This window comes from Taurulus bubalis (genome assembly GCF_910589615.1).
Source record: "Taurulus bubalis genome assembly, chromosome: 9".
Taxonomy (NCBI): Eukaryota; Metazoa; Chordata; class Actinopteri; order Perciformes; family Cottidae; genus Taurulus; species Taurulus bubalis.
In genome coordinates this window covers 5,828,394-5,852,890 of record NC_136597.1, presented here as the reverse complement: position 1 = coordinate 5,852,890, position 24,497 = coordinate 5,828,394, and the positions used below count along the sequence as shown (strand labels likewise).

At 40.0% G+C, this 24,497-nt stretch overlaps 2 protein-coding genes across 2 annotated transcripts in view; one reads left to right on the top strand and one right to left on the bottom strand.

Annotated features, from left to right (window-relative positions):
- The window catches only part of nlrc5 (NLR family, CARD domain containing 5), a gene marked incomplete at its 5' end in the record, with an annotated part of 30,793 nt that extends 24,505 nt beyond the window's left edge, over positions 1-6,288 (bottom strand). The window contains 6 exons of the mRNA XM_079224094.1: positions 862-1,177; positions 1,948-2,079; positions 2,318-2,472; positions 2,616-2,801; positions 4,977-5,063; positions 5,955-6,288. Of these exons, the coding sequence (XP_079080220.1) occupies positions 862-1,177; positions 1,948-2,079; positions 2,318-2,472; positions 2,616-2,801; positions 4,977-5,063; positions 5,955-6,288 (1,210 nt within the window). The remainder of the gene's footprint in view (positions 1-861; positions 1,178-1,947; positions 2,080-2,317; positions 2,473-2,615; positions 2,802-4,976; positions 5,064-5,954) is intronic.
- A 5,964-nt stretch (positions 6,289-12,252) lies between these two features.
- LOC306741912 (myosin heavy chain, fast skeletal muscle-like) lies at positions 12,253-22,967 on the top strand (the record flags this gene model as incomplete). Its single annotated transcript, XM_079224248.1, has 39 exons — positions 12,253-12,459; positions 12,535-12,678; positions 12,772-12,928; positions 13,022-13,049; positions 13,135-13,231; positions 13,324-13,416; positions 13,504-13,567; positions 13,649-13,747; positions 13,839-13,942; positions 14,061-14,199; positions 14,297-14,415; positions 14,605-14,754; positions 14,854-15,024; positions 15,115-15,415; positions 15,549-15,619; positions 15,718-15,805; positions 15,931-16,048; positions 16,134-16,257; positions 16,622-16,758; positions 16,842-17,097; positions 17,182-17,424; positions 17,509-17,685; positions 17,767-17,912; positions 18,005-18,095; positions 18,193-18,582; positions 18,690-18,816; positions 18,903-19,021; positions 19,109-19,305; positions 19,585-19,768; positions 19,877-20,042; positions 20,156-20,280; positions 20,899-21,207; positions 21,300-21,503; positions 21,615-21,740; positions 21,833-22,003; positions 22,092-22,196; positions 22,296-22,391; positions 22,530-22,661; positions 22,870-22,967. The coding sequence occupies 39 exons, from the start codon at positions 12,253-12,255 to the stop codon at positions 22,888-22,890; spliced, it is 5,796 nt and encodes a 1,931-aa protein (XP_079080374.1). The 3' UTR covers positions 22,891-22,967.
- Between the last annotated feature and the right edge of the window lie 1,530 nt (positions 22,968-24,497).

Below are 24,497 nucleotides of genomic sequence, written 5' to 3'. Positions count from 1 at the left end.
GAATTCACAGCGAGCAAGTTGCATGTTCATGACATTTCCATATCACTGGCAGGAAATCAGAATAATACAATGTCTGGAGCTCATATGAGTAAATGATATGAAAGAATATGTCAGCCCTGTATCAGATTGACTACTGACCTGTCCAGGGTGTGCCCCGCCTCTCGCCCAATGTCAGAGGCTCCCAAAACTTTAGGACCATGTATCTCTATCTATCAAACCAAATGTCCCAATTACCACTTCCCACTGCAGATATCAACAATGTAACAATGAAAGAGCCACTTTGCTTATTTACAGCCTCTGCTGTTTTTCTGGCCCTGTGAAGGTAAATCCCAGATGAATGGAGCTAGCCTGGTAACGTCTTTTCATTGTGATGCTTTTATCAATGACTGAAGAGTCCAAATCGGTCAGCATTGCAACAGCTAGTGCTACTAGTTCAAGATATGTCGGACGTCACATCCAACCAAATATTTTTTCTTAAAAAAAAAAAAGTTTAACAACCAATTTCTATATCATTGTAATTAAATGTAAATATGTAATGAATACCTGTTGTCCATATTTAAATTATATTCAATGCCAATTTTTTTGGTCTTAATTTAAAGTCCAGTTTGAGTGCAAAGGCCTTTTAGCAAGACTCTTGCACCGCCAAAGAGGAGCTTGCGTACTACAAGTGGTATGGGTACCATAGTTTGGGAATAGATAATGGTAGGATGCACTAACCTGCACTCTAAGAAACTGCAGTGTATATATACACTGCAGTTTCTTTCTTGGCTCTGCAGTCTATCTTTATAAATTAAGCATATAGATAGATATATGTAGATTTATCTATGTGCAGAAAGGAAAATGTCGCCTGCATGTTTTTACCTTTTTCGCCAAAAAAGCTGTCCACATACTCCTTGATCTCATGGCAGTCCCAACCCAGCAGCTGCCCGACTTTATCTGCTATGCCTTCCAAATCGAGGACATCGCGTACACGACAAGTGACCATCACAGTACATCCTGGGAGAAGCTGACGATTTAACAGCCCTGATATGAGGTCTGCAACAGGCAAAGGTTTTTCTGGGTCCAATAGCTCTCCGTGCACCTCTTGTTTGGCAAGTTTGCTTTGAAACTCGTCATAGCCATCCAGCACCCAACAGCTTTGCTCTGGATTGGAAAGTAGGTAATCCACAATGGCTTCCTGCTCAGAACACAGAAATATATGAAGAACGTACGAACAACAGTGAAAAAGTATTTGTTCACATTAAAATACATTTGAAGCTATTATTTGTGTGGTATATTTGCCTTTTTAATACATATTCCTAGGAACCTAACACATGATGTGTTAGGTTGAGGTTTAAAATATAGTCTTCAACTGCACATGTTGAGTATATATAATCAACCCCTCAATCATAAAGTAAAGTCTCTCTACACACATCCTCTGAATGTACTCCTAATAAACCATTAATATTGAAGGCACCATGACAACAACTACACAGTTCTTTCCTTTATAAGATGTTTGATTACCTCCGCCAAAGAAGTTGTTTTTTTGATTCTATTTGTATGTTTGTTTGCTACCAGGATTACGGAAAAAACTACAGGCCTAATTTTCACTAAACTTGGTGGACGGGTATAGCATTGACCAAGGAAGAACCAACTGAATTTTGGAGCAGATCAAAAACATGGAGTGGATACACGCATTATTTTACACACATAGAAACGTACTTGGCGGATGTCTGTTCCCAGTGGACCTTTTTAGAATTGCATGTATTTTACTATCAGGATGGGTTCTTGGCACTACTCAGGTTTATGAATACAGCTCCTTATGAACCTGAGATCAATCTGAACATCAATTTTAGTACAGCACCGCTGTGGCTATTATACTAAATGTAATTTGCTGTTACCTTCAAATGTAACATAAGAAAAGTCCTGATAAATGAAGGAACTGTTCGAGCATTGCTACCTGCATACCTTTTCATGGTCACCCTCATTTATGGGGACGTAGTGTCGGAATAGCAACTCAGTCAGGGAGAGAGGGTGGGACAGTACGTTGAGCTGACGAAACTCCAGCAGGACAAACAGGTAAGATGAAGGAATCGGGCCCTTAAGGATACAAGAGTGAACGGGATGGAAACAGAAACAGTGAGAGAATAAACTAAAGACAAAATAAGAGAATGAACCAAGCAGAGAAACAGTTCACACATCAAAGTCTGTTTACAGGTCTTGTTGAGTACTACTGCAGATGTGAAAAAAAAGTTGTATGAAGCCTTTTGTGACCTCAGAGGGAGCTGCGTAAAATTGGCTGGAAAATGGAATGCTGATGACAAATATGTAAACGTACTAGTCCATGTGCCCACTGTTGTCCTAAACAAGACATCAGCAGAGATTTTCCTGATCCAGCTGGGCCAAGGAGAACTGTCACCTTCCCTGTACATTCCTGGAGGAAGGTCTCCAATGTCACTCTGGAATCCATGGACCTATAGTCCCCATCGGACTCTGAGTTTAGTGAAAAGAATGTGTTACATTAATGGAGAGCAGACTTTAATAACGCATATTTTGAAATACTTCCACTTAAATGAAAATGTGATTTTCAAATACATTTTGTCTGTACAAAAAGAGGAAGAGGAAGTCATTCCGACCTGGTGTTTTGCCCCCTTTGTCTGCTGATCCAGGGGTTTGATCAGGTCTGTCTCTGATTCGGTTTGCCATTCTTAGGCTGACCCAAACATTCTCCAGCTGCACCTCCCTCACCAGGCGCTCACTGAGCTGCTCCCACCTCCTCTGCAGTAAATGCATCACTGCAGCAATGTACTGCATCCAGTAATCTGTGGGTGCAATACATTACAAAACACATTATTTGTAGAGGGCGGAGTAAAACACATTTGCCTTCATTCACCAATTTTCTTTATTTAAATGTATTAGAGATGTTCCAAAATAGGTCTAAGTCAGATTCATGATGTTTTCTTAAACCACCGAACTGTTTGCCCCTGTGTTCTGATAATGATGAATCCTATTGATCTCATAAAGGGACATAACCAATAATTATGCACAACATTTCAGCACTCAAATGCGTGAGTGTGCTCTTCAGTGCGCGTAGAAGAAAACCTTGGTGAATGTCTGAATCTTCTTGAAAACAGCGCTGGGCTCAGACTAAAGGAGTTCCTAACATATTTTGAAATTGGGTCACATCACGAACATAATCTTCATAGATTCATAGATGACTTGTTGTACTTGCGGTCGTATTTGTGCACCATATAGAGAAGCCTTTCCTCCTTCTCAGCTGTTCAATGTACCCAAACTTTAGATTTCACAGTTGCCCTTTTCATAAAGGGCCTTTCATTCCCATCTGTCTCCTAGTAGTAGACCTGTCTCTCTCATGACGTAGTCATAACCGTTATCATCCAGATTCTCCTAAATATAAAACATGATGGACATTATCGGGTGGCGACCCCGATAGGGCTGCAAATAATTTGGGAGGTTTAAGACTTCATCTGTAAACCCCTCACATTACCAGATAATCTGGGCGGAACATCGTTACTGGCCAAGTTCCCAGACCGGAGTTCTCCTCTGATTGTTGGGAGGGGTGAATTGGGGTTAAATCGGTTCTTGTAATCTCAGCCGGATTTAAGTGGGTTTTAAGAAGATCATTTCTTCTTGAGGAGGTGCAAGTTGAGACACTATTTTAATGGCCACACCCCTCGCGGCCATTGCTTCCTTATTATTTTTGTTATATCTGTTCAAATTCCTGTTCAATCAAAAAAATAATAATAATATTTTAACACTTTTAACAATCAAGATGCAACAGTCATAATACAAAAAAAAGATATTTGGTTTAAAAAGGTTTTTTGTGTGTCTGACAAACAAAAAGGACAAAAAAAAAAAACTGAACCAGCTGCTTGGCATTTGCAATTCATGCAGGAAGCGTTTGGTTGTGGTAGAGCACATCTGAACATGAGAACTGGCTAAGCCTGGTAATATGATACTCAGTGAAAGCAGCATCGTAAAGCTGTCTAGTTTACGCCCACAATTAACCCGAAGCGGAATGCAAATGTCTTGTTTCTTTTGCTTTGGGATTTTACTATATGTTTTATGGTTACAACTTGATGTTTATAACAAACAACACTTCATGCCCAAGCAAACAAAACTCCTGAGCTCTTCTCTGATTTTAACATCAGATGATATGCTACCACTACACTTCATAGTGATGAAGTAGTATGTGTCACTGGATGTAAATGAATGCCTGCAGTGAATAAAAAAAAAAAAGCTCAGGCATAACATCTGTCATTAACGGAATGTATGAACATTTTAAAAAGAAAGCAGTCCTATCTGACCAGTTCTTTGTTGGATTCTCTCCACAAAAGTACATATTCAGCGCAACACTATAAGCTCTTTATCCACGATACTTTAACTTACTTACCAATTTGGCATTCTCTCTTCCAAATTATCCTGCCACGCAACTATCCATTTATGAAATTAATTCGCACATTTTCCTTTCCGACCCCGGTAACATGCACAAACATTGATAATTTGTAAGAGAGGCATTTAAAAATGTAACGAAACACGCAAAAGGAATAACAGAAGCTCCATTTAGAGAGGGAGACAGTGTGAATCTGCAGATTATTTGAAAGTTTTTCCATCTACAAACTATCATAATCATATCGGCCTTTAGAAATCCACTATTGTCACCCTCTAGTTTCTTCCATGTAACTCAGGACATTTGTGATTTAGTGTCTTTTTTTCTCCGGCCCTGAGAAAGAGACACGGTATACTTTACATTAAAATGTAAAACAAAAAAAAACTCTAAAGAAAGTTTTACAAATATCAAATCTTTACACATTACAAAAATAAACCAATGACCCTGTGTGATTTTTAATGTGACTTGTTAGATGTTTTGCCACACTGTGTCCCCTTCTCTTAATAAACCCATGGATTCTGACCAGTGAATGGCCACAGCTGCAATGCAACATAGTTTAGAAGCATTGTGTGTGTTGATGTCCTACCAATCCGTGGGCGCTTGATGAGCTGCTCTGAAGGCGGCGATGACGACGTCTCATCTTTTACACTGGGACTGGAATGTTCACAAACAGCTACAGTGCAGAAAAACAACAACATACAAATCAGACAGTACATTAAAAAATGCTGGGATTACTATAAAATATCCAAAATGACTAATGCTATCAGGTGTGCTGCAAGAATTTTGCCTGTGTTGCAGACTATTCTTAGGCTCTTACTTCTAGTTTCTAAATCATCTGGAGATAAAAAAGGAAAGGTAGGGAATTCCCAAAAGGAAACCAAAGACATACAATTTTCAAAAAATACTGTATGCTGATTGATAATGCTCCTCCCAACGGTTGCTTTTTACTTTCATTTTCCCTCTTTGGTGTGTCAATATCTGCTGTGGGGCACTTTACTATAGACATAATAAAGATAATGAAACAACAGTAGAAGAAACAGCTTTCACCTAAAAACAGACTACTGAATCACTTGCCTTACATGTGAATTAAAGTTGTGTAATGTTCCTGGGCAGACACGTTTTATTTTGGGAGCTGCTTTGGGTGTGCTCCATATGCAAATGCACAGCAGCAGCACAAAGTCAACAATGAGTGTTTTGTGGAAAAGAAGCGTTGAATTTAGCCTATTCTACTGATTGGACTCCTAGTTTATTGTGGAATAAAAAGTCTTTGTAAATGCGTCACTGGTGGAACACTGAGGGCACATTATGTGGTTGCTCTGCGGGCCACACCCCAACCGATCCTGCAATGGACGGTGCCTTCCATTAAACACTTTCATGTCAGTCCACAGAGAGAAATGCAGCCACAATTCATCCTGTGTCATTTTAGCAACATGACTCCTTTATTTGACATCATTCCTGCCTTGTGTCTAAGCATTACCTTTAATGACTTGTTCAAATGACTGCACATAGGCCACTTGATTACTGAAGTGGGTACTGAACATTCAGAGCATCATTTTCTACTCACTAGTTTCATATCCAGCCGCTGACATAAGCCTGGACTCCAGGTGCATGGGGATGTTCTCACACAGTATACACATGCTCTGAAGGAAGTTGCAGCAATCTGCAGCGTTGGCCCCCCTGAAGTACTCCAACATGGCTTCGATGTGTTCTGTGACTGCTGCTGTAGAGCGGCTACTGGAGGCCTGGTTGCCGTTCCAACCAGCATCACAGGGCATCATCTGGCACAATGTTTTGATGACTGCAGGTGGCTGACCGCTAAGGATGCGGAGCAGTTCTGAGGACTCCTGAGCCAAGACAGAGTTCACATTTTCGGCGTCGGGATCAACTCCCTCATCCATGATCAGCCTCCATCAGCTGATAAACAAACAGGCAAACGTGAACACGTAATACAATGCCCGCACGGTCTCACACATCAGGGGCAGCTTTGACTGAGAACAAATATGCAACAAAACAAAATAAAAATGTAAACTACTGGGGAGCTGCCTACATTCCCTATTGTTTAAATTAGTCAGGAAACGTTCCAAACACGCGGCTTTTACATGAGTCTCACAAAAACCTTCTAATGTCTACATGGGGGCTACGTTTTATATCATGTTCGATTAAGATGAAGTCCTACTATTACAGGACTGTTATTTCAATTATAATGTAAGTAGATTCAGTGGACTACTACGGAAGAGCATTGCATTCACTGGATAAAAAAAAAATAGACCCCTTTTCTCGTAGTTACGACATCCTGATCTCGTAATTACGAGAAAAGATACAGAAAAAGGAAACGTCTGTAAATTATCTTTCAGTGGCAATGATGGAGCTATCGCACTTAATCTGCTATTAATACCTTCTCGGTTTGAGACACTGGGAAATACTGATGTTTCTAAAAAATGAGGATGGTATTAAATTGAGTATGTCAACACTGCGCAGGCATCTCAAGGCGTTAGGATTGTTCAGGCGGAAAGCCCAGTCTGACGTGCTGGATGTCGCTCTGTTTCTGCAGGAGCAGTTGAACCAACACGGGATGCTTCATGGATACAAATTCATGCATTTGAAATGCATCCAATCTGGTTTGGTAGTGACTGTAACGGACCTCTGAGAGTTTAAAGTATTGTAATAGTTTGTTCCTTTTTTGTTGTCCTTTATTTTAGTCCGTTTTGTTACTGCAGTCGGTGCATTTCTGGTTGCGCTCTTATTTTGAAGGTACAAAAAATGGAAGTTTTTAGTAAGAAACGGGCAGAAAGGAAAAGTTGCCATAACAACGGAAAACAGTGATAAAAAGGTTACGGATGTATTAGTTTAGCACCTGGCTGATATGGGCACAAGGTTTGCACCTGTTCAAGTTCATTTTTTGAGAAAATATTGTTTTAGATTGTTAAGTTTTTGTCTGTGTCAGAGCTTAAGCTAACCAACTGCTATTTCCGTTTTTCTTCATAGTTCTTACGGTGACTTCAAGAAACCTTTACGAACCATCACTTAAAGACTCCAGACTATAATTCTGCCGGGGATGCTGCAGTGACTCAAAGAACTGTGCGGCACCTGTTAAACATCCTAGATCCCCAAGGAGTAGCTAAGGCAACGGAACCGTCTAAGAAGACGCCTGTACACATACATGCATACAGTGGCCAGTATGGCACCTTTCGTAATCAGGTCAGGATGTCATAATTACGAGATCAGGATGTCGTAATTACGAGAAAAGATCTCGTAATTACGAGAAAAGATCTCGTAATTACGAGATCAGGATGTCGTAATTACGAGAAAAGATCTCGTAATTACGAGAAAAGATCTCGTAATTACGAGATCAGGATGTCGTAATTACGAGAAAAGATCTCGTAATTACGACATAAGAAAAGGGGTCTATTTTTTATTTTTTTCCAGTGAATGCAATGCGCTTCCATTGATTACTATTAGGAAACAGACAAAGTTGTGTGCGTGTCTGACGTAGGCGCATGAGTTTTACGCAGCACTTTTTAGTGCTGTTTTTTTTTTATGCATAGATAGTGCACGCGGTTTAATCACTGCTCATTTTTATACTTAATTACTTTTGTTTTGCACGGCCATAACGCTTTTGATGCCTTCAGTGTAAATGCATGGTGTGTGGGGAATCCGCAAGGACGGCAACTTGTAGCCGAGGTCATTCAAAGTAACGTGTGCTGAGCCTGCAGCAGCGCAGACGTGAGGCTGCACCAAACGGAGCAGTTCCGATTCGTTTGAAAGTTAGATAATGCTGTATAAATATTTTAAAAAGGCACTCACCAAGAACTGTGGTCGTGGACTGCGATCTCTGCAGCCAGAGAATCATTTATTACAAAACGAAACCAAAGGAAGTTGGGTACAACATTTTGGTTTCGCTTTTGCTCAGCAACTGCCAGTGCGGCTGCTCGGGGGATTTCCGCAACAAAGCCTCTCAGGTTTAGGCAACAAACCTACTGGGTTAGGTCCAGGGGGTGATCACGGTTTGGTTTCATATTAATCATTTTCTGACTGAAAGCCCTGAGGGGAAACCTTTCTCATTTGTTTCTAGTTTATTATATAATTTGTGTATTTTTTCTTCTTCTTTTTCCTATCTTATCATTTATCTTTCCAGTTCCATTATGTCTCAACTCACTTTATTATTTGTATTGTTTATATTGTTTTTTAAGGTATAACATAGTTTATCTGTATTGTTGTCTATAGAGGATGCATTTTAATACATCATCATGCATCCTCTTTGGTGAGCTGTGAGGTTGCCACTGGGTTTGTTTGTGAGTGAGTCTTGTGCAATGTGTTATAGTCATTTTATCAATCGAAGAAAGTGTGTTGGAGGGGGGCATTTCCTCTGATTCACAGCCGATATATATTCATTTTGATTACATGAATCAAGCGCTCAGTGTTGCAAAGCTATAATAGTGGTCAGAGGATAGATAGGGCAGTGAGTTACAAAGTGATGCATCCTGCATCCGAAAGGATTAATTCAGTACAGCGAGGTGCTGAAAAGTAAATGCTTGTAATAGAATGGGCATAGAGTGTCAGGTACATGTTCAAGTACCTCCTGGCAGACAAATCAGCATCCACTGTAGAGGAGGAGATTATTTAGCTATGGCTCAACATTTTTGCAGCTGTGCAGTTTGAATCTAATCCACCTGTATTAACACGTACTTGTGGCTACGATGGGATTTGCTACACAACTAAAAAAAAGATCACCACAATTCAAGTCAAATGCTCACAGTAGGGTTCTAAGGGAAACAGAACCAAAAAGATGCCCCATCTATCTGCTCATCTCTTCTCAACCCTTGGTGAGCGGTCAAAGCTTGTCTACGCTTTTGCCCTTTCACTTTGGTAACTGTTAGGCAGGCTCACCTTTTAAAGAAGATTGAGCAACTGTCTTGTCCTTGTACCTCCCCAGTCCCACCCCCACCACGCCGTCAAACCTCTGACCTCGCAGCCTCCCACTGCCTTCTCAGTACCCCGACACCTATCTAATTACATGGAGTTGGTGTAATGATAGATGCAGCACACCAAGTGTAAGCTTACAAGAAAAAATGTGTTACAAAAAAACAAATTTAACACGTGTATTTCAAAAATGAAGGCTTCACAGGTGTTGCTCTCAACACAGGAAGCCTGAGTAAAATGAGCAAATGATGCCGATCTTTTTGATCCCCTCCCCTGGGGATCACTAGGAGCCACAATAGATTGTAATGAATTAATCAATTAAATAATGAACTAACACTTTCTGTAAATTGAGCCTGGGTTTTTTAACGTGTTTAAAACAGTTTGTTTAAATGCGGTAATTATTTCAGTCAAGTATTACGTAAGTCTGTCACGTGGTCACCATGCTTGGTGAGCATAAATTGATCGGAAAAAAGCTTTGACCTCTTTCTTCTCAAAGTAGCCTAGATAGCATGAGCATCGCATCTGACCAAGTGAGGTAAACCCTGGAGTGGGTGGGCTTTGCTGTGATCCATCAAACAGCTGCATGCTCACTGCGCCCGACTGCGAACCATTACTTGAACATCAAATTATAATTTATATTCACACATTGACAATTAGCAAATGTGATGATTTTCAAAAAGCAGCAAAGTTGACAGAAATGTGATTTTGTTAGTGAACATCCTATTCAAGGAGATAAGTGTGATGTATTTTCACTTTTCCTGATGTGACTTAACTATTTCACTTCATTATTTGTTTTTCTCTCGCCTGACATAGCTCCAGTGTATACACCAATAAGGACATATTGTGACATCCAAGGCAGATATCAGAGCAAACGTCATGGCAGCATTGTTTTTCCTTTAACACTTACAGTATTTCTCACAATGTTTCAACCAGTATTCCGTATTGGTCAAAACATTTTTGATGTTTAATCAATCAACAGTCAACCAATCCAGGGCGAGCCTTGCACCCTCCCACTCTTCGATGACATGCCTACTTCTTTCAATTCAACACAGCAACTTTTAAAACTTCTCAAATTACATGATCGAGTACGACAGAGGGCCCCTAACCAATGTGGCTCACTGAGACATACCATGTGTTTCTCATTGCACCCAAAATTAGCTGGCAACTGGCTCACACGGACCACTGAATCAAACTCAATCTGTAAATTAAACGTAACATCCTCGAAGAAGACATCACAAGGCTTGGAGTTTGCAGTTAAGGAGACAGTGACATTCCTGTGAAATCATGGAAAGTGTGTTTAGAAGACAACAATAAATGTGCAATTTCAAATATTTTATTTTAGATGATAAACACAATTTTTTAAGTACAAAATAATTCAAGACCTGGTGTCAACTGTCATCTAGCACTCAGTTTGCTGTCCAACTGTCAGCGATCAAATTTCAAAATTCTTCATATTCATTTTAAATCTCACAACAAAATCTCGACTCAATTAATAATTGGCAAAGATCAAATATCTTTAAAGGTGTTCACACCTTAAGATGTGAGTGATAACACCACAGCTTTCTGTTGGATGTAAACAAAAAATATATATATTATTTTTGTCAAATTATTTAATTAATTAATCCATCTGCTGCTTATATATATAGATGTATATGCATACAAGTGTGTAAGTGTTTTAAAAGAAGAACTCGAAAGTTGCTTACTTTCCCAAATGTAGTGCACCAAAATATTTCAAATGCTTTAAGACTCAGCTGTCATCCTCACCATATTTGGCACATGGCCTGCTTGAACCTTTGCTTTGTAAGCAAACCAGACTGAATATAAGGAGTCCAAGGACAGCCTCAGACAGTGTGGTGGAAGACCAGTGGAGTTCCTGCTTGTGGTGAGGTGGTCTACTGTTATGCATGATGCCATTTAGATGCATTCCTCTTTTTTAGAAATTAGTTGACAAAATACAGTGTCATTTAAATTCATTCACTTTGTGCTTTCCTCTAGCACGAGATTAAATGTATATATTTTTTCAACTGTATAATACAGTATGTTTAGGCGTAAGTTATATTTTAGCAATTCATTTTGGTTGTTTGTCACTGACAAATCCTTCTGTTTTCAATAGGTTTGTGGAATACAATATTCATTTCTCATAGGGAAAGAGAACGGTATGTACAACATTTACCATCGATTACGTTTATATTCATGTTTAGCTGTGTATTTAATCTGTGTTGTACATCCAATTTTGACTGAACTCAATAACAACTACAACGGATTAGTCAAATCTTGTCAATTTTATGTATATAGCGCAATATCACAAATCAAAAAATTTGCATCTAGGGGCTTCACAATCTGTACAGCATATGACATAGAATAAAGTCCTTAGACCCTCAATTCGGACGCCTTTAAATGGTTAATAATGCAAAAAAAAACTCTGGAAGAGCAATTGAGGATGGATCTATCTCCGAGACCAAAAAAACATACATCAACGTAGATGATGTATGTACAGAATATAGTAACTGAATATAATTGGAGTATAGACCGGCTGCAGCTCATGGGGATGAGTTGTCGTCCTGCAACCACAGGGTCGCCGGCTCGATCCCCAGCCTCCCCATGGGTCACATGTCGAAGTGTCCCTGAGCAAGACACCCAACCCTAAATTGCTCCCTGGGTGCCGATCAGGGCTGCCCACTGCTCCTTAATACTAAGGATGGGTCAAATGCAGAGAATACATTTCATGTATGTACTATGACAATAATTTAATCTAATACTGCAATTACTACTTTTACTAAGCTTAAGGCCGCCTGTAATTATGCAAAATCATTATTTTGGTGTGAATGTATTAACTGTTCGGTACAACACCAGGCACTTAGGCATTGTTCTATGAAATGAACGGAAAACATAATTCTAAGATTGCTATTGTTTGACTTTCTTCTCAGACCTAAGCCGCCACCATGAGTACAGACGCGGAGATGGCCACGTATGGCAAAGCTGCCATTTACCTCCGTAAACCAGAGAAGGAGAGGATTGAGGCTCAAACCAGACCTTTTGATGCCAAGAGTGCCGTCTACGTAGTTGATACCAAGGAGCTGTACTTGAAGGCAACAATCACCAAGAAAGATGCTGGCAAAGTCACCGTCACAGTCCTGGATACAAAGGAGGTTGGTATCATAAAGTCAGAGTCAACAGTGAATTCAGTATGATCAGTTCTCATTGTGACAAATGTTCTGTTTCAGGAGAGGACAGTTAAAGAAGATGACGTCTTTCCAATGAATCCTCCCAAGTATGACAAGATTGAGGACATGGCCATGATGACCCATCTCAATGAAGCCTCTGTGCTGTATAACCTCAAAGAGCGTTATGCAGCATGGATGATCTACGTAAGACAATCTAATGAGAATCATAAGTATTGAAACTTACTTTATTTGTAGGAAACATGATGTTAACTGTTGAATCTTTATGATAACTTTCAGACCTACTCTGGATTGTTCTGTGCCACTGTGAACCCCTACAAGTGGCTCCCAGTGTACGATGCTGAGTGTGTATCTGCCTATAGAGGCAAGAAGCGTATGGAGGCTCCACCCCACATCTTCTCTGTCTCTGACAACGCTTTTCAGTTCATGGCAACTGGTAAGTCATAATCATAACAATGTAGAATATATCACTTTATGAGTTTTCTGTTGCAGTGAAACATAGTTCATTATTTTGTTTCTTGTTTAACAGATAGGGAGAACCAGTCTGTCTTGATCACGTAAGTTTAGTACATTTGCAATTGTTGACTTTGAGGATAGTCAAATATCTTGATCAAATTCTTATAAGTCTGTGTCTATACCTAGTGGAGAATCTGGTGCTGGAAAGACTGTGAACACCAAGCGTGTCATCCAGTACTTTGCAACAATCTCAGTTGGTGGACCGAAGAGGGATTCATCAAAGGTATGTTGCGGATGAATACAATTCGAGGTTCTTAGCCCATGGAACATTTTCCAAAATAATTTTCTGATATCACTTCTAATACCTGATTATAGGGTTCACTGGAGGATCAGATTATTGCAGCCAATCCCCTGCTGGAGGCCTATGGTAACGCCAAAACTATTAGGAATGACAACTCTTCTCGTTTTGTAAGTATGAAACACTTTCTACACATGTGAGAAGCCTTACTAATTGTCCATGTAGAGGCACATTAAACATATCTTTGTTCCAAACAGGGTAAATTCATCAGAATTCACTTTGGCTCAACTGGCAAACTGGCTAGTGCTGATATTGAGACATGTAAGTAATAATACTCCTAGTACATACAAATGAATAGATTTGAGAATTGGCCTATCTCTGATTTATGAACAATATTTGTAGATCTGCTGGAGAAGTCTAGAGTGACATTCCAGCTTAAGCAGGAAAGAGGCTACCATATCTTCTACCAGATGATGACAGCCCACATACCTGAGCTGCTGGGTAAATGATTGAGCTGTTGCAACATTTCACCTACTTACAGTTTTCAAATAAGACACAAGTATTGACGTTTTCAACCTTTTTTGATCACCAGATTTGGCACTCATCACAACCAACCCTTACGACTTCCCCATGTGCAGCATGGGTCAGATCACTGTGGCCAGTATTGATGACAAAGTTGAGCTGGAAGCCACTGATGTGAGTGAACTTCACTTCAAAAAATTGAAATATATATTCCGCAATGCATGCAAAACTAAGTGCATTTTCTAAAGTGATTATGTTTTGTGTGGACACATCTTTTCTCTTTCCATCTCAGAATGCTATTGATATCCTGGGCTTCACCAATGAAGAAAAAATGAGCATCTACAAGATGACAGGCGCAGTGCTCCACCATGGTAACATGAAGTTCAAGCAAAAGCAGCGTGAGGAGCAGGCTGAGCCTGATGGCACAGAGGGTGAGGAGCATGAGAACAACAGTATTAAGATAAATACAGTTCTTGATCACACTGTTTTCTGTTCATATCATGATGGAAATCACTGAACTATTTTCAGATGCTGACAAGGTTGCTTACTTGCTGGGTCTGAACTCAGCTGACATGCTGAAAGCTCTGTGCTACCCTAGAGTGAAGGTCGGAAATGAGTATGTCACCAAGGGACAGACTGTACCTCAGGTAAACATGAATTATCAATATCCAATATCTTACTGTTAAACAGATTCATTATATTAGTAAAACTAATATAATGTGGTACAGGGATCACTAGATTAAATAAAAGCCATGTAGGTGTTTACTTTAAAAACACCAATAATCCAATTTTTTTTAACAGTTAACTAATCTAATAGCATTGTTATTTGTATACAGGTGAGCAACTCTGTGCCCGCCCTGGCCAAGTCTATCTATGAGAAGATGTTCTTGTGGATGGTCATCCGTATCAACCAGATGTTGGACACTAAACAGGCGAGGCAGTTCTACATTGGTGTCCTGGATATCGCTGGATTTGAAATCTTTGACGTAAGCTTCAATTCCCACAGTTCAGTAGCCAATACTTTTAATGGCATACTTATTGTTATTAACATAACAAGGTTCTAATGATTATATGCATCCTTGTAGTTCAACACATTGGAGCAGCTGTGCATCAACTTCACCAATGAGAAACTGCAACAGTTCTTCAACCACACCATGTTTGTCCTGGAACAAGAGGAGTACAAGAAGGAGGGTATTATCTGGGAGTTCATTGACTTTGGCATGGACTTGGCTGCCTGCATTGAGCTGATTGAAAAGGTAATCATTTCATTTTGTGATTCTATATACTTTTCCCTAATTTGACTTGATCTATCACTTAATGACATTTTTCTTCCCACTTTCTTCAAGCCCATGGGCATCTTCTCCATCCTTGAAGAGGAGTGCATGTTCCCCAAGGCCACCAACGCATCCTTCACGAACAAGCTGTATGACCAGCATCTTGGCAAAAACCAAGCATTTGAGAAGCCAAAGCCTGCCAAGAACAAGGCTGAGGCCCACTTCTCCCTGGTGCACTATGCCGGTACTGTGGACTACAATATCACTGGCTGGCTGGACAAGAACAAGGATCCACTGAATGAGTCTGTCATTCAGCTTTACCAGAAATCCAGCGTGAAACTGCTGCCTGTTCTGTACCCACCTGTAGTTGAAGGTATGATAGTGGTTAAAGTAAACTAAAACACATTTTAAGGTTATAGATACTATACATTTTTTATTATAGCATGTGTTCATGTAAATTGAATGTGTAGTTCTAAGAAAACATATCTACTTAAAATGATCAACAGAGACTGGTGGCAGCAAGAAGGGAGGCAAGAAGAAGGGTGGTTCTATGCAGACTGTGTCTTCACAGTTTAGGGTAAGGCTTAACATTGCAAATATATCTTATATGTCTCAGTTCATACTCAAATTTACAATTGCAACATTTCTTGATATGACACCACTTTGGATCTACAGGAGAACTTGGGCAAGCTGATGACTAACTTGAGGAGCACCCATCCTCACTTTGTGCGTTGCCTGATTCCCAATGAGTCAAAGACTCCAGGTACATAGAAAACATAATCTCAATAGAGTATTCAATGAGTTGTTTGCTTTCATTGGTATGGTTTGCATACATCTACATACTGACTATTTATTCAATTAAGTTATTAAAACGTCTATTTTTTGCAGGATTGATGGAGAACTTCCTGGTCATCCACCAGCTCAGGTGTAATGGTGTGCTGGAAGGTATCAGAATCTGCAGGAAAGGTTTCCCCAGCAGAATTCTCTATGCTGACTTCAAGCAGAGGTATCAATGGACATTTTCATAGAATTTTATTGTGAACTATTGATATGAAAAGGTCACAAAATGACCATTAACTCTCTTTTGAAAGGTACAAAGTACTGAATGCCAGTGTCATCCCTGAGGGCCAGTTCATTGACAACAAGAAGGCTTCAGAGAAGCTGCTTGGGTCAATTGATGTTAATCATGATGAGTACAAATTTGGACACACCAAGGTAAGCACTTTGCTTTTGTTCAGTCCAGTATGAAGTATGATTGTTGTTTTCCTCTCTTTGTTTGTCAGTCCACGACTAGTCTTGCATTCTGCTGGACCCATCAGCCGAATGTTTTTTTAACGCTAATTTATTACTTTATGGTCAAGGATATGTCATGGTTACAGTGGTTACTCCGATCCACTCTTAATCCTGTCGGTGGGGGCCAAAAGCAATGAACAACTCCTTCAGTTGGGATTCTTCCATCAAATTTTACAGCAACGACCATTTACAAAAAGGGCGAGAGACTAAAGGCGTCCTTTTGTCCCGGAACAAGTATCCACCTTCTCAGTTCATCCTACCTGTAACTTATTTTTTTTTTGTTCAGGTGTTCTTCAAGGCCGGTCTTCTCGGTACCCTTGAGGAGATGAGAGATGAAAAACTGGCATCACTGGTCACAATGACTCAAGCTTTGTGCCGTGGTTACGTCATGAGAAAGGAGTTTGTGAAGATGACTGCGACAAGGCATGTTAAAAACAACTAATTCTAAATGATACTTTGAAAAATCTGAAAAAACGTGGTCCCTAACAGCTACTTCTTGTATGCAGGGATGCCGTCTATACAGTCCAGTACAATGTCCGCTCATTCATGAATGTGAAGCATTGGCCATGGATGAAGGTGTACTACAAGATCAAGCCTCTGCTGAAGACTGCTGAAACTGAGAAGGAGCTGGCAAACATGAAGGAGAACTATGATAAGATGAAAACTGACTTGGCTACTGCCCTGGCAAAGAAGAAGGAACTGGAGGAGAAGATGGTGTCCTTCCTGCAGGAGAAGAATGATCTGCAGCTGCAAGTAGCATCTGTGAGTTCACATCTAAAGACAGTTGTGCTTTTTCTTGTCGTAAATTGTTGATATGCTAACATCTATTTGCATTCAATGGACTAGGAATCAGAGAATCTGTCAGATGCTGAGGAGAGATGTGAGGGTCTGATCAAGAGCAAGATTCAGATGGAGGCCAAACTCAAAGAGACAACTGAGAGACTGGAGGATGAAGAGGAAATCAATGCTGAGCTCACTGCCAAAAAGAGAAAGCTGGAGGATGAATGCTCTGAGCTCAAGAAGGATATTGATGACCTGGAGCTTACCTTGGCCAAAGTGGAGAAGGAGAAACATGCCACAGAGAACAAGGTTTGTAAATGATAAGCTGTCCAGAAAATTAAGCAAAATGATAATGATGAGCGCTTATTGATGACATCTTTTTTACACATTTAGGTCAAGAATCTGACCGAGGAGATGGCATCTCAGGATGAGAGCATTGCTAAATTGACCAAGGAAAAGAAAGCACTTCAGGAGGCTCATCAGCAGACTCTTGATGACCTGCAGGCTGAGGAAGACAAAGTCAACACTCTGACCAAGTCCAAGACCAAGCTTGAGCAGCAAGTGGATGATGTAAGTTTACCAAGACACTTGGATTGGAAAAGCAAGATTGTTCTTGAACATGATGATTAAAAATGTATTTTATTTGTTCAGCTTGAAGGTTCTCTGGAGCAAGAAAAGAAGCTGCGCATGGACCTTGAGAGAGCCAAGAGAAAGCTTGAGGGTGATCTGAAACTGGCTCAGGAATCCATTATGGATCTTGAGAATGACAAGCAGCAGTCTGATGAGAAAATTAAAAAGTAAAGTTTTTTTGAATTTGTACAACAACCATTCTTTTGAAAATGTTGGTCAACTGCATGAACTATATGTACTTTATATATAACTCTTACAGGAAGGAATTCGAATGCAGTCAGCTCCTCAGCAAGGTTGAAGATGAGCAGTCAATGGGTGCTCAGCTTCAGAAGAAGATCAAGGAGCTTCAGGTGACATATTGTGTGACACAAAACATGACTGCACCCATTTCCTATTGTGTATCCAAAGTGAAAGTTTACTGAAAGAAATTACACCTACATTCAACAGGCCCGCATTGAGGAACTGGAGGAAGAGATTGAGGCTGAGCGTGCTGCTCGTGCCAAGGTGGAGAAGCAGAGAGCTGACCTCTCCAGGGAACTTGAGGAGATCAGTGAGAGGCTTGAGGAGGCTGGTGGTGCCACTTCTGCTCAGATTGAGATGAACAAGAAGCGTGAGGCTGAGTTCCAGAAGCTCCGTCGTGATCTTGAGGAGTCCACTCTGCAGCATGAAGCCACTGCTGCTGCTCTTCGCAAGAAGCAGGCTGACAGCGTTGCTGAGCTGGGAGAACAGATTGACAACCTCCAGCGTGTTAAGCAGAAGCTTGAGAAGGAAAAGAGTGAATACAAGATGGAGATCGATGACCTCTCCAGCAACATGGAGAATGTTGCTAAAGCAAAGGTACACATTGCATTACTATTTTATTTCCCAAATGAAGGTAGATAATAATGCATTTCATACTATGAATGAAATATGACCACTCATCTCATCTCTCTTTTCCTCGTTAGGGAAATCTTGAAAAGATGTGCCGTACTCTTGAGGACCAACTTAGCGAATTGAAGACCAAGAATGATGAAAATGTTCGTCAGATCAATGACACAAGTGCACAGAAAGCTCGTCTCCTGACAGAAAATGGTAGCTACCAGTTATCATTGAATGATCTGTGCATGTCATTGAGAAACATAACATAAACTAATGTATCATGACATCTTTCACACAAGGTGAGTTCAGCCGTCAAGTTGAGGAGAAAGAAGCCCTTGTTTCCCAGCTGACCAGAGGCAAACAGGCCTTCACACAGCAGATTGAGGAGCTGAAGAGACAGATTGAAGAGGAGGTTAAGGTAAGAAACCATTGAGTGTGTGTGTATTGGTATTATTCATTTTGGAATTTAGAAATGTTGTACATTCATGAATAATTTTTACAACAGGCCAAGAATGCTCTTGCCCATGGACTGCAATCAGCTCGCCATGACTGTGATCTGCTGAGGGAACAGTTTGAGGAGGAGCAGGAGGCCAAGGCTGAGCTTCAGCGTGGAATGTCCAAGGCAAACAGTGAGGTGGCTCAGTGGAGATCAAAGTATGAAACTGATGCTATCCAGCGCACTGAGGAGCTTGAGGAATCCAAGTGAGTAACATTCAAACCATTAAATGGCAAATCAGAAGTCTGGTGTTTTAGGGATTCTCAACTTGATACTTGTATCAATATTTGCTTTTTTATATTAATGCAAATATGTATATTTTACATACAGTTAGTATCTTTTTTTGTGGAAAACATTTTAGAATACAGCACTGCTTTCATATGTTTATCCAAGTTCTCCAAAGATTTTTATTTCATACATGCAATAATATCTGAAAATGTGTCTAACTATTTGTATTTCAATGAGCGACATTTCTTTTCAAACAGGAAAAAGCTGGCCCAGCGCCTCCAGGAGGCTGAGGAACAGATTGAGGCAGTGAATTCCAAGTGTGCTTCTCTTGAGAAAACCAAACAGAGACTCCAGAGTGAGGTGGAGGACCTCATGATTGATGTGGAGAGGGCCAACGGTCTGGCTGCCAATCTTGACAAGAAGCAGAGGAACTTTGACAAGGTAGCATTGTTCACTTTGTGAGGCCGAGCCATACAAACAACGATACAGATATATATGTGTCTCTATAGTGCTACATAACCAACTGACCTGTGCAATTGTGTTATTCAGGTGTTGGCAGAGTGGAAACAGAAGTATGAGGAGGGTCAGGCAGAGCTTGAGGGAGCACAGAAAGAGGCTCGTTCTCTCAGCACTGAGCTGTTCAAGATGAAGAACTCTTATGAGGAAGCTCTTGATCAACTGGAGACCATGAAGCGTGAAAACAAGAACCTGCAACGTGAGTTCTACATCAATTAAAAGTTACAATGTATTCAACACATGTTAATGTGTTAAACTAAAGTTTTTACTTTTTAAGGACTAACAATACAAAACAAATGTATCTATCTGCAGAGGAGATCTCAGATCTGACTGAACAGATTGGTGAGACTGGCAAGAACATCCATGAGCTGGAGAAGTCCAAGAAGCAGGTGGAGACAGAGAAGTGTGAGATCCAGACAGCTCTTGAAGAAGCTGAGGTACGTTATTTTTTCATAATCCCTCTGTCCAATCACCTGCAACGCAACAGAGCAAAACACATAAACAATGTAACAGCACCACCCTCAGGCAGGTAGGTGAACAGCATTCCTGTTCATGGTCTTCATATGGCGCCAAGTCAGGGGTGTCAAACTCATTTTCAGCATTATGGTTGCCCTGAAAGGGCCGATTATTACTGAAACACTGTATAAACTCCTAAGATATTATAACTGTCTTTGCATTTTATTATTGTCTATTTAAGTGTCAAAATGTTGTACATGCATTTACAAATGTAAAAAATATATCAGCAAATTTCTGTTATTATAACATAAATCCATTTAATTTAGGGTTTAGAAACCCACATCACTCTATCAAATATCAAACTTAAAAAAAAAGAAAATAACAAAGATATCAAACGCACAACAATACTTAACTAATACTAATTAACTTTGTTCAAAGCTTTTTTGTCACCGTTGTGAAGGACATAACTCTGGTCCAACAAATAAGTGTGAGCTGCGAAGAACATGTGTAACAGATGTGGCAATTCAATTCCACATCATGTGACAAACTTTAAAAGGTTCCAAGGCAGAAATTAATATTTCATTCTTTGATATTGTCAGGGAACTCTGGAACATGAAGAGTCTAAGATCCTGCGTGTCCAGCTGGAGCTCAACCAGATTAAGGGTGAGGTGGACAGGAAGCTGGCAGAGAAAGATGAGGAGATGGAGCAGATCAAGAGGAACAGCCAAAGAGTGACCGACTCCATGCAGAGCACTCTGGATGCTGAGGTCAGGAGCAGGAACGATGCCCTGAGAATCAAGAAGAAGATGGAGGGAGACCTGAATGAGATGGAGGTTCAGCTGAGCCACGCCAACCGCCAGGCTGCTGAGTCCCAGAAGCAACTGAGGAATGTGCAGACACAGCTGAAGGTATGTAAGACATAGAGCTGTTCCACAGACTATGGTCAGTACAGGGACATTTTAGCATTCATGGGAACATTTTCATGATTTGTTTTCACTAGGATGCACAATTGCACCTTGATGATGCTGTCAGAGCCCAGGAAGACTTCAAAGAACAAGCTGCCATGGTGGATCGCAGAAACGGTCTGATGATGGCTGAAATTGAGGAACTCAGAGCTGCTCTGGAACAGACAGAGAGAAGCCGCAAAATCGCAGAGCAAGAGCTGGTGGATGCCAGTGAGCGTGTTGGACTTCTGCACTCTCAGGTGAACAAGCTCCTTTAATTTCTCCAATAATTCAAATGTCTAATGAGATTTACAACAGCGTAAATATCAGGCATATGATGACTTACGTGAGAATACCATTTCATCTTATAGAACACAAGCCTTCTGAACACCAAGAAGAAGCTTGAGACTGACCTGGTCCAGGTCCAGGGTGAAGTGGATGACACTGTTCAGGAAGCAAGAAATGCAGAGGAGAAGGCCAAGAAGGCCATCACTGATGTAGGTTTGAAATTAATTTATTCTTACTTTTACTCCAACCTGTGTTTTTTTTAAAGATATTGCTAAATAACATGTTATGCTGTCTCATCTAGGCTGCTATGATGGCTGAGGAGCTGAAGAAGGAGCAAGACACTAGCAGTCACTTAGAGAGGATGAAGAAGAACCTGGAGGTCGCTGTTAAGGACCTGCAGCACCGTCTGGATGAGGCTGAGAACCTGGCCATGAAGGGTGGCAAGAAGCAGCTCCAGAAACTTGAGTCTCGGGTAAGAAAGTCATATTAAGATTTGCACAGCTGAAGAAAGACTTTGAAACAATACGGACACTTATTTATTTTCTTTTTGTTTTTTGAAGGTGCGTGAGCTGGAATCAGAGGTTGAGGGTGAACAGAGACGTGGAGCAGATGCTATTAAGGGTGTCCGCAAATATGAGAGGAGAGTGAAGGAGCTCACCTATCAGGTACAGTCACTTTGGTAGTTAAAATGTACAGGACAAAATGATCCAATATACTTACCATTACAAATATTTTAACTTGGACATCTATATTGTCTATTACAGACTGAAGAGGACAAGAAAAATGTCGCCAGGCTGCAGGATCTGGTTGACAAGTTGCAGCTCAAGGTGAAGGCCTACAAGAGGCAGGCTGAGGAATCGGTAAGTAGAAAACATATTACTTTTTTAACAATGCAAACTTCAAATTATTGCAAAATGATTACATGAACACTACTATTGGAACTTTTTTCATGTTTAAATATTCATATCGATGTATGCTGTATTTTTCTTCTATTCCAGGAGGAGCAGGCCAACGTCCACCTTTCCAAGTGCAGGAAGGTCCAGCATGAGCTGGAGGAGTCTGAGGAGCGTGCTGACATTGCAGAGTCCCAGGTCAACAAGCTGAGAGCAAAGAGCCGTGACTCTGGCAAGGTAACTATGAGTCTGTTTAGTGAAAAATAACCAAGATGTTAATCATCATTCTTTGATATATCTGTCAATATGCTAGAGCAGAGTATTTACAGTTGTATATTCCCCTTACAAAGCATCAAGTTGAAATACTATACAATTAACTGATCAAAAATGATTGTCCCCCTAAGTTTATTCAAACTCACACAAACCATATATCTGTTTTTTACAGGGAAAAGAAGCAGCCGAGTAAAGCACACTGAGTGTTTCACTGTGTTGAATCATATAATATGATATCTTTTTTGCTGAAATAATAAAGGTTAAGCTGTTGATCTGAAATTCTGTCTGTAATACTTCCATAACTTAGTTTCCCATGAAATGTAGTTGATGTGAGATTTGAATAACACTTTTTTTTTTGGGACATGAAAATCTTTTCCCAAAAAAAATATAAGCTTTAAGGGTAATCAAGACCTTTACAGTTGTTAGTTCACACAGACTAATGTTGTTAGTGAAACATAAATGAAGCAGTTTATAATGTTATAATTTACCATTTAAAATTGTTAAAGTCTCCTAAGACTATAACAATCTCCACTGTAACACTTGTATATTACAAGGTTTTTCGCTAACCAGTGACCAAAAATGATAAAAACGTCCTTAACATTGAGGTGAAGGTGGTATAGGCAGCTGACAAGGAAACAAACAAAAGTGTCACTTAAATCACTTTAATCCTATCCTGGACAACAGGCAGGGGTATAGATACATTAATTTCCTAATCCAAGATGAGTTCCCACTTGCGGGCTATTTTTGGAAGCCACAGGAAGGACTGAGACAGCCTGATAAATCCTACAACGACAACGTGTCTACTCATATTTGTCTTTGTTCAGTGAACAGTCAGATGCACTTGTTCCCAAAATCAACAAATAATGTCACTGTATATCAAATCAAACTACATAAACATTGAGTAAAATAGGCAGAAGGCCAACTAATCAGATAATGTACAATAATAGTATATATATGAACCAGACCCTCCTCAAGAACACTGTGTGCATGCACACACATTTAAACAGATATTCAAAGATAATTCTTGATCGGTTGTAAGTGTGATGTGACTGAACACCTTATTTTCAAAGAAAATATAATTATGAATGTACATCATTCTTAATAACAGGGTATTTTTCAGATTGCAAATTCCAAAACCATGTTACTTAATTTGATAACAATTTAAATTGGAAATTGTCAGAGTGTTTTTCCCACCACAAGTTCAACACTATTGCCTGTGACATTTAAAAATGATATCGCTCAACAACTGGAACAAGGCTGACATTCAATGTGAACTGCAAGGAGCCAAAAATGGACTTGAAGCTATGTCTGCAGAGTCAGGAGAAGTGTTAATAGCTTGACATATGAGTGTAAAAAGCACAGACATATCTCTTACACACAAATAGTAGTTATTATTTTTCAGTGTGCATTTATTGTGAAACTAATATATAACTATTATATAAACAGTATTGCTCAAATTATTTCATTTTAGAGCTTCTTTCTCCATTTAGTATTTTTTTAATCAAACAAATGAAACAATCTATGAGCTAGATTAGACTACATGGTAATCCTAAAATGAAAGTTGTCTATTTTAAGTCGGGATCATCACAAATTGAGGATGTGCCTTTACTGACGGAAACCTGAAACATGAGATGTCTGTACTAGCGACCAGTGTCACTCATGTAAGCAACAGCTGTGAAACTTACCATATTTGGCATGTGTCCCATATTTAACTTCTGCCTTGTAAGCAAAACACATTCAACACAAGGATTACATTTCCACTCTGTGAGCGTGGTAGAAGACCATGTTTGTGGGGAAATT